This window comes from Vipera berus (assembly GCF_964194415.1).
Source record: "Vipera berus genome assembly, chromosome: 7".
In the NCBI taxonomy this organism is placed as follows: Eukaryota; Metazoa; Chordata; class Lepidosauria; order Squamata; family Viperidae; genus Vipera; species Vipera berus.
The window spans coordinates 52,289,942-52,305,676 of NC_138209.1; the positions used below are offsets into that span (position 1 = coordinate 52,289,942).

The window sequence follows — 15,735 nt, forward strand, 5'->3', positions numbered from 1 at the left end:
GCTCTAGGGTGGCAATAGGTTCCTTCAAACCTATTGGCCACCACCTATTGGCCAGCAATATAAGTAGCTGCATAGAAGCCTTGGTTACTAGTTCAGTTCCTGTTATTCAATTAAGCAGTGTTCCTGTTTGAACTCTCTAGTCTCACCTCCTGCTTGCAAGAAACCCAGTACATAACAATTTCATTATTGTCCTTGCCTCTGGATGCCTATTATGTATAATGGAGAACAACTGGTTGAACCAGAATTAAATATGTTTACTTTTGTTACTTTCTAGATGTTTTCTTCTGAAAGGAGTCTGGTTTATATGACTTAGTTCTTTCATTGGAATTTTTCTTGTTGAATCCAATATGTTTATCTACCGTAGTTTCCAGCGTATAAGACTACTTTTTAACCCATGAAAATCTTCTCAAAAGTCAGGGGTTGTCTTATACGCCGGGTGCTGAAAATTTAGGGACAGGGTTGGCTGGAAAACCTGGAGCAGATCTCCCATTTAGTCTGCGCAGGGAAAGCGGGACCAATTGGAGAAGAAGCTGCAGTCTGTGATTTTTTACAGGCTGGGGTCTGGGCGTCTTTTCTTCTAAAGTTGAAGAGCAGCTGTAGTATATCCCAACTTGAAAGGCAGGTGGGAAAGGCAGCAGCCAGAGCAGCGGCTTAGCTCTAAGGACACATTTGACTCAGGAACTGGGCGGGCTGGCTGGAAAACCTGGAGCGGATCTCCCATTTGGTCTTTTTTTTTTAAATCCCATTTATATCCTGCCCTTCTCTGAAGACTCAGGGTGGCTTACAATTTAAAGCACAAATCAATGTGCTTAGCAATAGCCTTCATTCTGTGTATATGCCTTTTTATTAGGGCTTTCACCCCCCCCCCAACAAGCAGCATTATTACAAAGTCAGCTTATTGCCCCCAACAATCTGGGTCCTCATTTTACCTACCTTGGAAGGATGGAAAGCTGAGTCAACCTTGAGCCTGGTGGGATGCGAACCTGCACTAATTGCAGGCAGCTTGTGTTACTTAAGGCTCTGCACAGGGAAAGCTTTAGAGTGAATTAGGAAAAGTGAAAAAGTGAATTAGGAAAATAGGGAATGGTTGCTGTAATCAGGGGCTGCCACAAAGAAGAGGGAATCAAGCTATTCTCCAAAGCACCTGAAAGCAGGACAAGAAGTAATGGATGGAAACTAATCAAGGAGAGAAGCAACCTAGAACTAAGGAGAAACTTCCTGACAGTTAGAATAATTAACCAGTGGAACAACTTGCCTCCAGAAGTGGTGAATGCTCCAACACTGGAAGTTTTTAAGAAGAGACTGGACAGCCATTTGTCTGAAATGGTATAGGGTTTCCTGCCTTAGCAGGGGGTTGGACTAGATGACCTCCAAGGTCCCTTCCAACTTTCTTCTTCTTCTTCTTCTTCTTCTTCTTCTTCTTCTTCTTCTTCTTCTTCTTCTTCTTCTTCTTCTTCTTCTTCTTCTTCTTCTTCTTCTTATTATTATTATTATTATTATTATTATTATTATTATTATTATTATTATTATTATTATTATAGTTTAATCCACTTGCACTGTTTTATGTTTACATGTTTGATGACAAACAGCCTTATGTTTATAAGTGACAGTTTTCCTACTAAGCACCTGCATGTCATAAGCATTTGAATTAAAATTACCATATTAAAATCAAATCTGATTTTTTAAATTTTTATTTGGTGTGCATTGGAAGAGGGGTAGTCTTATACGGCAAGTATAGCCCAAACCCTATAATTTAAAAGGAAATGTAGGGGGTCCTCTTATACGCCCAGTCGTCTTATATGCCGGAAAATACGGTACTTTCTTTTTCTAACTTTGCTGATTTCAGTAAACTTGGCAGCCTTATGTATTCTCCACTCATAATTGAGGCAACTTAAAGTGCCATGATACCTACTAGCCAGATATAAAATGATATGGGGACATCCAGTGGTGGGATTCAGCCGGTTTGCACCACTTTGGCAGAACCGGTAGCTAATTTTTTGTTGCCCAGGCCCAGACTGGTCTTCTGGAAGCAGCATCCACACAGAAAACTAGTTGTTCCCATATTTGAATCCCACCACTGGGCACATCCCTGCTTTCTCTGGAATTGTCTTACATGGTCTTCTACTTTGGAGAGTGGGAAACAAACATTTCTGCCAGATCACTAAGCCAATTCCTGAATATCAATTGACTAACAATAGCAATGGGAGAGCTTCACAATAGAATTCTCCCTTTATATATATCAAATATTGTTTCCAGTGCTTTTGGAGACAAATTTGTCATCTTTTGGGATAGCTATTTTCTAAAGAGACTATTTCAATAAATAATGAACAACATTGCTTGGTCTAGAGATGGCACCAATATATTAATTGCTTTGCTTAAGAACTTACAAAAATGAATAAAACCATCCAATAAATTAAAAATGCCAAACAAAGACAAATTATGAAAAAGGCAGATGGACATGGAATCAGATTGTTAATCAAATGAAAAAAATGATGGGAGGAGCAAGAGATTTTAATTGATTATAACAAGGTTTCTGTGTAGAACATGGCAGAATGTGGAATATATAATAATCACAATCATGCCAGAACTTTTTTTTTGAGAAACCCTTGCAATGAAGCTAAGTAGGTGAAACTATGGTGTATCTTGTCTCCATATTTGGCTAAATTGTTTTTTTATAATTAACAAGTAGAAACATGCTTATGTAATGTAATTAGAAAGTAGACAAGAAGTTTGGGAGAGGTTTGAAGGAGGTACATGAAGGGGAAAAAACAGTGGAAAGGATCAAGTCTTCTGTCCACTTTCAGCAAAAATGGTGGATACTGAGGATTCCATAATCCTTTGTCAGAAGTCTAGATATTGACAGTTTTTGTGATGCATGTTACATATGGTTTTTTTGTCTGGGATTTCTTTTTTTAAATAATATATTATAATATTTTTCATTTTTACCTTCTTACATAGGTACTTTGCATAGTTACAAAAGGCTACTACTATAAGATAAAAAAGCTAAAGGCTATTAGAACTGAGCTGTAAAAAAACCCATTAGAGATGGTAGTTAAAGATGATACCTTTCCTGTTAAGGTTAAAAGCATGCAGTATAACCTTGGCCAATAGGATTTTGATAAATATTGGGTTTGTTTTTTATAATTTTGGTTATTTACAAATTATTAATGTTAATTCTTGCTTAAACCTTTTTTAGTTCTCAGCAGCTTTATGTAAGATATAAAGTATTACATATTAAATTTTACAGCAGTTTATTATTTTCAAATAATCATGTAGTCATTAGCCCATTGTTAGCTGGATCCTAACACTACATTCCAAGTTCTTAAAGAAACACTTTTATTATATTTTATATTTATTTGCTTAATATAATTATATACCGCTTCACTTGGATAGATTCTAATTGATGTACAATTAATTAATCCATATAAAATGAATCACAATTAATAATTAAGAACAAGAAACACATGGCTTATAAACAGAAAACCCCCTCATTTTTCATGTTAAAAACTATCAGATTAAACTATTGATTTTTATAATACCTCCCCAACTTTTAAATGTAATTTCACTCTTGATTGTAGTTCTATTTATTGTCTTTAGAAATATTTGTGTTTTATGGTTTCATATCTTTTAATGTTATATGCTGCCCAGAGTCACCTTGAATCAGGATCAGCAGTAAATAAATTTAATAACTAAATAAACTAAAAATAAATAATGTAAATTCCTTAAACCACTTAGCAATAATGCTGGCCATAGTTTAATTAAAAACAGAAGCAAAATATGTGAAACCAAAAAAAGGAAAATATGTTCATAATAAAGGGAAGAAATGTACCTCATAAACTAATCCAACATGGTTCAATCTAAATGGTCATTCGAAACTGGTTTTCAAGGCCCATTGAAAGGATGGCAGAGTCAAGGTGACAGTCTACCCTTGAATTACAACTCAAAGTTCATTGGTAACCTGTTTATGTAGTGGACATGTTTTTTTCCACAAAACAATAATGAGACTGGAAAAAATATAATAAAATATAATAAAAGAATAAAAAGAAAAAGCGGGGATGTGCAGCCACCTGAGCTCCGGCTGGTGTACTTGAATGCCAGGTCCGTTGTTAACAAGGCTCCTCTCATCCGGGATCTGGTTGAGGGTGAGCATGCGGACCTGGCTTGCATCACGGAGACTTGGTTGGGCCCAGAGGGTGGTATCCCCCTGGTTGATCTTTGCCCACCAGGTTTCCGGGTGCTGCACCAGACTCGGGCTCAGGGTAGGGGCGGGGGAGTGGCGGTAGTTATGAGGGAGACCTTGTGTCCGCAGGAAGCCACCGTTCTTCAGATAGTTGGGTGTGAGTCTCTCCTCCTGAGATGTGGTCCTAGGGCGCAGTTGGGCTTGCTGCTGGTGTACCTTTCGCCTAGTCGCACAGCAGCAGCCCTGCCTGAGCTTCTCGATACCCTCTCGGGGCTGGTGATTGAGTTCCCAAGACTTATGGTTTTGGGTGACTTCAATCTACCATCCCTGGGAGGATCCTCTGAGTTAGCTCGGGAGTTCATGGCTTTCATGATGGCCATGGACCTGACGCAAGTAATTCATGGCCCGACTCATGTGGGAGGCCACACCCTTGATTTGGTTTTTCTATCCGGATGGTGGTTAGATGATCTTGGTGGGGGCTTTCCAATTGTTATGCCCCTGTCATGGACCGACCATCATCTCCTGCGGCTGGTCTTCCGTTTTGCCGCTCCTCACCGTGGGTGTGCTGAACCAACTAGATGGTTCTGCCCCAGGCGCTTAATGGACCCTGAGAGGTTCCAGGCAGCGCTGGGGTCCCCACCTGCCTCCTCTGCTCACAGCTCGGTGGATGCCTTAGTGGAAGCCTGGGAAAGGACGGCCATGGAGGCACTTGACTGAGTTGTACCCTTGTGGCCCCTGACCCGGTGCAGATCCCAGCGGGCTCCATGGTTTTCCACGGAGCTCCGGGAGATGAAGCGTCAGAGACAGGGCCTAGAGAGCTGTTGGAGGTCCAACCAATCAGAATCCGACCGATTGCGACTAAGAACCTATATTAGGTCTTATCTCACGGCGATAAGGGTGGCAAGGTCTAATCACTTCGCTACCCTTATCGCGTCTGCAGATAATCGCCCGGCCGCCCTGTTTAGGGTGACCCGCTCCCTCCTTAATCAGGAGGTGAGGGAGGAACCCTTGCAGGGACGTGCCGAGGAGTTTAGTCAACATCTGTCGGACAAAATCGCTCGGATTCGGACCGGTTTGGACTCTGACTGGGCAGAGTCTGACGATCAGGACACGGGTGGTCTTGTCAATGCTATCTGGGAGGAGTTTGATCCTGTGACTCCGGAGGAGGTGGACAGGATTATGGGGAGGCTGAGCTCCACCACGTGTTTATTGGACCCATGCCCTTCCTGGCTGGTTTATGCGGCCCGGGAGGGGACACGAGGCTGGTTCCAGGCGGTTATATCTGCATCTTTGAGTGAGGGTAGTTTCCCTGCCGTCTTGAAGGAGGCGGTGGTGAGACCTCTCCTCAAGAAGCCTGCCTTGGACCCAGCTGTGTTAAATAACTTTGCTTTCTTGTGAAGGTTGTTGAGAGCGTGGTGGCGCATCAGCTCCCTCTGGTCCTGGATGAAGCGGATTATCTAGACCCGTACCAATCGGGCTTCAGGCCCGGGTACAGCATGGAGACGGCATTTATCGCGCTGGTGAATGATCTCTGGAGGGCTCGAGACAGGGGATATTCCTCTGTCCTAGTCCTATTAGACCTCTCAGCGGCTTTCGATACCATCGACCATGGTATCCTGCTGCGGCGTCTCAGGGGATTGGGAGTGGGAGGCACGGTTCTTCAGTGGTTCTCCTCCTATCTCCTGGGACGCTCGCAGTCGGTGTTGGCAGGGGGACAGAGGTTGACCTCGAGGCCTCTCGCTTGTGGAGTTCCTCAGGGGTCGGTCCTCTCGCCTCTCCTGTTCAACATCTATATGAAGCCGCTGGGTGAGATCATTCGTGGTTTTGGAGTTAAGTATCATCAGTATGCGGATGATACCCAGCTTTTCATTTCGACCCCAAACCACCCCAGTGATGCCCTTGACGTGATGTCCCATTGCCTGGAGGCGGTTCGGGTCTGGATGGGGAGGAACAGGCTTTGACTCAACCCTGACAAGACTGAGTGGCTGTGCGTACCGGCATCTCGGGATATTCAGAATATTTCATCTCTTTCTATGGGGGGTGAGTTATTACCTCCCGTAGATAGGGCTCGCAACTTGGGAGTCCTCCTAGATTCGCAGCTTTCTTTAGAAGACCATATAGTAAATGTGACTAGGGGGGCCTTCGCCCAGGTTTGCCTGGTGCGCCAGTTGTGGCCCTATCTAGACCGGGATGCATTACGTACGGTCACTCACGCGCTCGTGACCTCTCATTTGGACTACTGCAACGCTCTCTACATGGGGCTGCCCTTGAGGACCACTCGGAGGCTCCAACTGGTACAGAATGCAGCTGCGAGAGTTGTGTTGGGAGTCTCCCGATACTCCCATGTTACACCCCTGCTCCGCGAGCTGCATTGGCTCCCAGTTGTCTTCCGGGTGAGATTCAAGGTGCTGGTAATGACCTACAAAGCCCTTCATGTCATGGGTCCGGAATACCTCAGGGAGCACCTGCGGCCGGCATCAACTTCCCTCCGCCCAGTGCACTCCCACAGAGAGGGCCTCCTCAGGGTGCCACCGGTCAAAGAATGTTGACTGGTGGCCCCCAGGGGGAGGGCGTTCTCTGTGGGCGCGCCGGATTTATGGAACCATCTTCCGGTTGAGCTCTGGATGGCCCCCGACCTTCGCTCCTTCCGGCACGATCTAAAGACTTACCTGTTTGAACAAGCCGGCCTGGCCTGATGGGTAATGGGTTTGGGTTTTATTGTTTTTTATGTATTTTAACTTAACTTATTGTTATAGTTTTTGGGCATCTTGTTTAATCTTTTTTAACTTTTGTATTCTTGTTTTTTAACATGTATTGCCCTGTTCACCGCCCTGAGTCCTTCGGGAGAAGGGCGGTATACAAATATAATAAAATAAAATAAATAAAATAAATAAAATCTAGCAAATCATAGGGTGCTTTGGGGAGGATTGGCTTTGACTGTGATGCTAAACTGAAATAATGAAACCTCATCTAACAAAAGCATAATTTCTAAGACCTGAAAAAATTGTATGATTACACTGATGAAAAATTTTCTTGCTTTTAGTTTGGTGTCCACCAAGGAAACTGACAGTGCGAGATCCCGTAGTATGCCAATGTCTCCTTCGGATTTTCTTGATAAATTAATGGGAAGAATGTCTGGCTATGATGCAAGAATCAGACCAAATTTCAAAGGTAATTTAATCTCCTAGATTATTTATTTAATTCTAGTATTTTCATTTGTGCCAAATGTTGCTTCTAAATTACTTTCTTAAACAACACATTTAGCTAAAGCTATAATTTAGATTATGGCCTTGATTTTACATATTTTAATTTTATATACGGTATATATATATATATATATATATATATATATATATATATATATATATATATATATATATATATATATATATATATATATATATATATATGTGTGTGTGTGTGTGTGTGTGTGTGTGTGTGTGTGTGTGTGTGTGTGTGTGTGTGTGTGTGTGTCTGGTATCATTCTTGGGTCTGGTATCATTCTTGGTGATTGGGACATGAAATTGATTTTAAAAAAACCAAAACTATCGCCAAAATCGAACATTTTAACAACAGAATAATCAGAGAAGCCATTGAGATAGAAAAACGCCCCCACAGCATGAACAAACGAGATGATACCTCTCGCCTACCAGCCATTTGGAAACCCACCTTGATTGACAGACGAGTCCCAACCACCAAGAATGATACCAGACCCAAACTCATGATAACATCACATGACATCACCACCACACAACCATTCAAAAAGCAAATCCGAAGCCACAATGATAACGATGCACAACCACAAAACAGAAACCTAACTACAGCTGCAACATCAGCCACTTTAAACCCCTCCAAACCACACCCACTATAAAAACATGGCACCACCACAAACACGAAACCGAACAAAAGCAGCACAACTCACCAGCTCAGGTCTAAGGCTGGCAGCTGAGACCAGCCCATCCACTCAAAACACACCCCCACCCAATCAGAACACACCCACCATTCAAAACACACTCCCACCCAATCAGAACACACCTAATCCCCCACCCAATCAGAGCACACCTCCACCCACAGAACACACCCCCTCTGGCAGTTTAAAAAAGAGGAACCACTACCACATGCTTCTCCCAGAAGAAGGAAGCTGAAGCCACCAGCCTGAGGATGACGGATGGGATTCCGTCGAAACGTTGCTCCTACACCTTCAATTCTACGCGGGGAAAAACCCGAATGACCAAAGATCCATATATATATATATATATATATATTTCTATCCATATTGAAATTTGGAGAGAATTTGCAAGGGAGAGTCTTAACTGAAGACAAAGTATATTTTATTATTTTAAAAAATGAATACAGGAGATACTGAATAAATTACAATATAAAAGGATGCTTATAAAATTTTTGAAAGAATATGAAAGGGTTTATGTTGTATTTACACAAATATATTTGAAACTAGGATATTTAAAATTATGTTAAAGAAGACATCATTTTATTTATTAATAATGGTAATCTACAGGGGAAGGAACACATAGTTTGTTAATCCAGCAACAATTTCATAATCAGCACATTATTACAGTGAAATCTAGGGTCTTTTATAGCTATTAAATTCCTATTATTTTTATAATTAAAATTGATATGTTTTGTAATATTAAATAATACTATGTAAATTGCACTCCCCTATCTGATATGATGTGTTGGAGTGCCCTGTGCAGTCTGTAGATGTGTTGCACAAATAGTTTCACTAAGGTTTTTGCGGTAGGGATCTTTTTGCAAGGGATAAAGTGCACTTGTTTTGAGAAGAGGTCCGTAACCACCCAGATGAAAGTGTTACTGTTGCTTTTTGGTAATTCCACTATAAAATCCATGGATGTTTCCTTCCATGGGGCTGAGGGATTGTAGCACTGGTTGTAGCAGTCCCGGCAATTTCCCTTGCAACCTTTTGGCAGCTGAGCAAGTTGGGCAGCTGGCCACATAACTTTCTATGTCCTTTTTCATGGATAGCCACCAAAATTGCCTTTTAATAAAATGTAATGTTTTTACAAATCCAAAATACCCTGCTGATTTTGTATCATGGCACAGCTGCATGAAAATGACCCTCTGGATGGCTGGTATACATAACTTCTCCCCCACCCATGGCAGCCCATCCTTGATCATGCACATGTGTCTATTTTTCTGGAACCATTCATCTGTTTCTAAAGTTTTGTGGAATTCGATTCTGGTTTGGCTACCCAGCTGCAGCTTTATTTTGGCTTGGGCCCTGGTGGTTACTGGTGCTGCCAGTTGTGGTTCGGGCATGAGTGGTTTAGAATCGGTGACTCGCATGCTGTTATATTGGGGCATGTGAGACAGTGCATCTGCCAGGAAGTTCTTTCCCCCTGCAAGTGTTTGAGTGTGAAATGGAATTGGTGAAAATGCTGGGACCAGAAGGCTTGCTTACGAATGAGCTTTCTGTGTGTTTTTAGTGCTTCCAAGTTTTTGTGGTCCATCCTGACCTGAAAGGGGATTTTATTCCATTCAAGAAAATGGTGCCATGTAAGTAACAACCACCTCACTGCGTACGCCTCCTTTTCCCACCCAGCCCAGTGTTGTTCCATCTCAGTGAGTTTCCTGGACATATACGCACACAGTTTCAGTGCCCCATCGTTGTTTTCTTGTAATAATACAGCCTCCACCGCCACATCACTTGCGTCCCCCTGTATTACGAAGGGTTTATCCAGGTCTGGGTGCCTCAGTATGAGTTCAGCAGAGGTCTCTTTAACCTCTCAAATGCCACTTGGCATTCCATTGTCCATTTCAGTGGCTGGCTGGGTTTCACTGAGGATACTCCTTCATTTTTAACAAGTTTGTGAGGGGCAGGGCTTTTGGGTTAACAAAGGGATGAACTGGTGGTAGAGGTTTGCTAAACCCAGGAAACTTTGCAATTGCTTCCTTGTGCGAGGTGGTGCCCATTCTATTACTGTCCTGACCTTCTTGGGGTCCATTTTGATCCCCTGTGGGGATATGCGATAACCCAGATAGTCTATTATTTTCCTGGTAGAATTCACATTTTGATAGTTTGCTATGTAGGTGGGCAGCTCACAGTTTTTTAAAAACCACTCTGACTAGATTGACATGCTCCTCTTTGGACTCAGTGAAGATAAGGATGTCATCTAAATAAACCAGAACCCCCTTAAATAGGTGCTCCCTTAGCACTTCATTGATTAATTGCATAAATACTGCGAGGGTCCTGGCAGTCCGAATGGCAAAATTTTGAATTGGTAACATCCCATTGGACAATTAAATGCGGTCTTCCATTCATCCCCTTCCTTAATCCTAATGTGGTAGTATGCTTCTCTTATGTCTAGTTTAGTAAAAAAAAATCCTTCCTTTCGAAAGGTGGAATAACATGTCTTTCATGAGGGGTAGGGGATACAGGTTACTTTCACTGATTGCATTCAGGGTGCGGTAATCCATGCACAAATGCAAAGTGCCATCCTTCTTCTCCCTAAAGAGGACCAGGGTGGCCACTTTGGGTTTGGCAGGTTTGATAAATCCCCCTATATTTTTATTTATGAATCTTTCCATCTCCTTGGTCTCTTTAGGGCTCATGGAGTACAATCTGGGCTTTGGGAGTTTTGCCTTGGGTTTGATTTCTATAGCACAGACTGTGGGTTGGTTAGGAGGGAACTCATCTGCCCGTTCCTCGCTGAAGACTTCAGCAAGGTCTCAGTATTCTTCCAGTATTTTGGGCAACCCCTTCTCCTCTCCCACTAATGCTTTCTCTGCTCCTGGGATTGGTGGGGCCCTTTAGGGTGTTAAGTTTGCATGATCCCCTTTCAGGAAATTGAGCTCTGTCATCCTCCAATTTACCCAGGGGTTCCATCTCTTTAGCCACTCCAACCCCAGGATCATTGGGGATTCCATGCCTGGGGTCACTACAAATATTATGTCTTCCTTGTGGTCCCCCAGGGATAAATGGATTGGTACAGTGGGTAGGGTAGCTGGCATCCCTCCTGCTATGGACCCATCTAACTTGTCGAGATCGGCTGTTTCAGCCTCCTACTGGGATGCCCATGTTCCCCACTAGCATCGGGCTAATGAGGCAGTGGGTGCAGCCAGAGTCTATTAAGGCTTTCACTTTGACAGCTTCAGGTATGGAGGGAGCTAATATAGCCACTGTCTTGATGATGGGCATGATGTGTCCACTTACCATGGGTTCACCCTCTGAGTTGTCATCTGAGGTATCTGCCACCCCTGTGGTGTAGGCCCGAGTTCCCTGCCCATGTGTGGCAGATGGTTGGGACTCTATAGCCTCTGTTGCCCTTATGGTGGGTTCTCGTGGCTTGGATGGGGACTTTCCTGATTTTCTCGTCGGTGATTGGTCTGGATTGTGTGGAGGGACTTTGAAGTGGCACTCTATGGCACGATGCCCCTCTCTCCCGAATTTGAAACAGTCTGTTGATTTCTTGGCTGTGGCCAGTGGTTTTGCTGGTTCATGCAATGTCTCAGGAGGTGAGCGACCCCATGGTTTTCCTTGGTTTTCAATAGATCGATCTCTGCTTCCTCTGCTAGGACGTACCATTTGTTGAGTTGGCGTGGTTCTCCTTGAGGCAGGCAAGCATCATACAGGTCTTTGAAATGGCTAAGAAGGATGTCTTCCAGCTAGTTCAGCTTGTTAGCGATGGCCCAGAATTCTTGTGTGTATTTGGCTACTGGGCGTCGGCCCTGCCTCACTGTTTTCATTCTCTCATGGGCTTTTCAGTCAGCCATGGGGTCCTCAAATCGCCTTCTCAGAGAGGACATGAAGTGTTGAAGTTGTGGAGCTTTAGTGTGTTGGAATCATGCAGGTTCACTATCCAGTCTGCGGCCACCCCATCCAGAGTGGATTGCACAATACGGATATGGGCTTTGTCACTGGGGATATCTCGTCTGTACTCTTCCATGTAGCTAAGGACTCAGGTTAGGAAGAACCCCAAGCGCTGAGACTCTCCCCTGAATTTTGCATCCAGCAGCAAGAATCTTTGGATGGACCAGTACCTTCGCCGCTGACGTTGCTGTCTCCCATCCTGTCTCCCATCCTGGTCGATGGGGAGTGGGGTCTTCCAAAATGGTAGCTGCTGCCTTAGCAGACATCCCTGGTACTTCAGCTTCTGATTCCCCTTCAGTGTCTCTCTGGCTGCGGTCCAAGGTAGTGGTGTGGCTGCGGGGTTCAGGTTTCTCATCCCCGAGAGAGCCGAGGGTTTTTTTGATCAGTTCAATAGCTTTCTCTAGGATCCAATTCGAGTGCTGCACGTGATCACCTCTATCTTTGCTAAGGTGAAAGGATCTCTCCATTTATTGCTTCCATCTGGTTTGGTGACTGCCATGTCTCAGGGTCACCTTCTTTGATCTCTTCTCCCACTCATCTTTCTTCCCAATGCTCATCGACCACTGGGTTTTGTGGCTGCTTGTCTTTCCCACTTCTTCTTCCAAGGAGTAGGACATCTCGGATCCCGACAGCTGGCAGGGTCCTGGCCGAAGGGAGGGCTCCCCCTTCATGATGGGTTCCTTTTTCCCTGCTTTGTTGTCTGACATTGTATTTTTTGCAAAGTCCCCTGGTAAGGGTCTTCCTTCCAGGTTGACTATTACTGCAAATCCTGTCTAATGTCAGGACCCACTTCAACTCCACATCTTAAGTAAGCAGAACTCTTGGAAACAATTTCTTCCAATAAGAGTTTTTATTAAGAGTAGTTGATAGCAGGCATAATAGACAGGATCTGAGATTTCCCACACAGTGCAGTAGATTATAGTATCCCCAAGCAAGACCCACCTCATAGATCGACCGCCCAATGTGGGATGGCCAATCCCCAAGTGTTAAGTCCATTGTGGGAAATGGGGAGATAACATCGGCCCATTTACAGCTCATGCAGCGAGGGTCGGTGGCTTCTTCACACCTTCCTCTGAGAGTGCAGACATTAACCAGGCACTGAGGTTACATTCCTTATTTCCTCCTTTGTTCTAACTCACAGTTTAAAAGATAGAGTTCAGAGAGGGATAATGCAGGAAACAAGTTGTTACATTTCAGCGGGTGGGTCGATGGCACAGACCCAATAAACAAAGTAAAGGATTACATTGTAGCAAATAGAGGAAGTGAAAGCAATAATCCTGCAGGCACATCCCCCCTCCTCCTTGGAAGTATGGCAGAACCCAGGGAAAGGTGGGATTTGTTTATAGATCAGAGTGGATAGATAGAAATGAAATGAAATAGGAATGGGTTCTGACACTGGCACTGGTGCCCAGACCAAGCCAGGTCCAGATCTTCTGAACCCACCTTGAGATGGAGTCCCCCAGGTCACTATACTTTCAGAAAGGCAGGCTGGTAAGGTGGTAAGCTGGCAAAGAGAGTCCTGGCATGGAGGCCCCGATAGCGCCTCTCTTACACATTTTCCACCATTTACTGTTCTTCCATCCTTGCTCACTCCTCATCTCGATTTGGTTCACTCCTTACTCCTCTCTCCTCAGCTCAGGCTTTGCTCATCTTCCTGCTTGCACAGGGTCCATACACTCCAGTTGGTCAACCCAGGGTTGAGTGTTGGAGGTCTTTTGTTTGGTCACTGGTTTATATATATATATAAATCATGATCTCCCTGGGAACCCCTAGTGGCCTCTTGAAGAATCCAAGGGTTCCTGGAACCTTGGTAGAAGAACCCTGATCTAGCATATGTAAAATACTGCCAAAATGAATCTAATTTTCTTTCAACAATTCCTTATGAATAGATATATACAGTAAATGCTTTTTCACAATAGTCTTGGAGCAAAGGATTAGATCAGATTTACTAACTACTTCATTTGCAGACCAAATCAACAAACCACACAAATATTGCAGATATGTGTAGCCATACAATGCTACACTATCCTCAGGCCACTGAAAATAAATTGAGGCAGGTATACTATATAATCTAAACTTCTATAATTACTTAAAATGAAATATACTTATAATATTGCAATATAATTTCAGATCTGAATTCTTCTTCACTACTTTCAATTCTTACGCCACCATTGCCATGACTTAAGCTGTTAATATTTATTTATCACTGTTTAGCTTATCAGGGCAACTTCCAGTTCAATTTAATATAAAGCTATTCTGAATAGATTATTTCAAACAAATGCTTTCCTCTCCTTTTTTGTGCTTTTAAAAAGATCTCATAAAAGAGGATATAAATAGAAAGCTTAAGTCTTAGTGATTCATTTAGTGATTGGATTCTGAAGCTTAGAATATATACAGTACAATCATCCCAATCTACTATATTATAATGTAGAATGGATTTCAACTTCAACTTCAAAATATTTAGGATGTTGTTTGGTATTTTTGGCTGATTTTTTTTTAAAATTATATACTGAATTTGAAAAATCTCTGTCCTTATTCTTGTAGTACAGTTGGCCAGTTGAATGATTATGGAGTTTGGTCTATAAAATTCTATTCAAATTTGTCAGTTACAAAGGGCAAGCTTCTGTTTGCAAGTTTGTGTTGGTTTGCAATTACAGTAAAAGATAATATGCATTTTCTTGGCAGAATTTCTGATGTCCATTTCATTTTTCCTGGTGGTAGTTTGTGGTATTTTACAAGTACTTGGATTCCAGTTAAGCAGAAAGCAGAAAATATAATAAACAAAATGTTATAGTTACACTATGTATCCACAGTGCTATATAACTGGAAAAGAAAAATATGTGGGAATTAAATATAACTTATTTAATTAACTCAACAGATTTTGTTTAAATTTAATTAAAATTAAAAAGAAAGTTACTATGCTGCAAAACAAAATACCAGCTTTCAGAATTTTATTTTATTATTTTTTAAAATAAATTTACAATGGGTTTCATTGTAAAAAAAAAAAGAATGACTACAGCATTATTTATTAGTTTGTACCTATTTATCCTCACAAAAGAAGGAAAAAAGCTGTAGGCAGATAACAGGTATCCTCTAAGAGTGGGAGAATGTGATTGCAACTAAGGCTACCAGATTTTTTTTTCTAGTGAATTAGTATTTTTTGACTGGCCATTATCAATTGGGCAATTATTTCATCAATAGTATTTGATCATTCACACATAAAACATGGAAGTGATATTAAGATAGGCAACAAATGATCAATTGATCACCTTCATTTAACTGAACCATTTGGGACAATTTAATATTTCTCTTTAATTTAATTATAAGAAAACATGTTTCAAATGATTTTTAAAAAAACATTTTAACACTATAATAATTGCCCAGAAATGGAGTGAATACCCTTTTACTAGTATATTCATGTCATTTATTGGAAATATTTTACATTTTATTTGTGCACTGAATTTTTAAATAGAAGAATTTTTGCCTCTAAATATTTGCAATTACAATGTAAAACATGTGTGGATCATGACACTGGCATGAAATTCCCTTATTACCTTATTACCTTTCAGAAGTATTGAATTGGATTGGTTTGAATTGGAAGAATAGCTTTGTGAAATAATATCACTTTTAGTCACTGTGCTTTAGAACTACATTGTCTATTGTATCCCTCAACGTAAAATCAGCAACTCAACAAGTTGCACAAAATTAT

General features: G+C 42.0%; 1 protein-coding gene across 1 annotated transcript in view; it reads left to right on the forward strand.

Annotated features, from left to right (window-relative positions):
- Positions 1-15,735, forward strand: part of GLRA3 (glycine receptor alpha 3) — a gene marked incomplete at both ends in the record, with an annotated part of 72,893 nt that overhangs the window by 13,641 nt on the left and 43,517 nt on the right. The window contains one exon of the mRNA XM_081333223.1: positions 7,224-7,351. Within this exon, the coding sequence (XP_081189349.1) occupies positions 7,224-7,351 (128 nt within the window). The remainder of the gene's footprint in view (positions 1-7,223; positions 7,352-15,735) is intronic.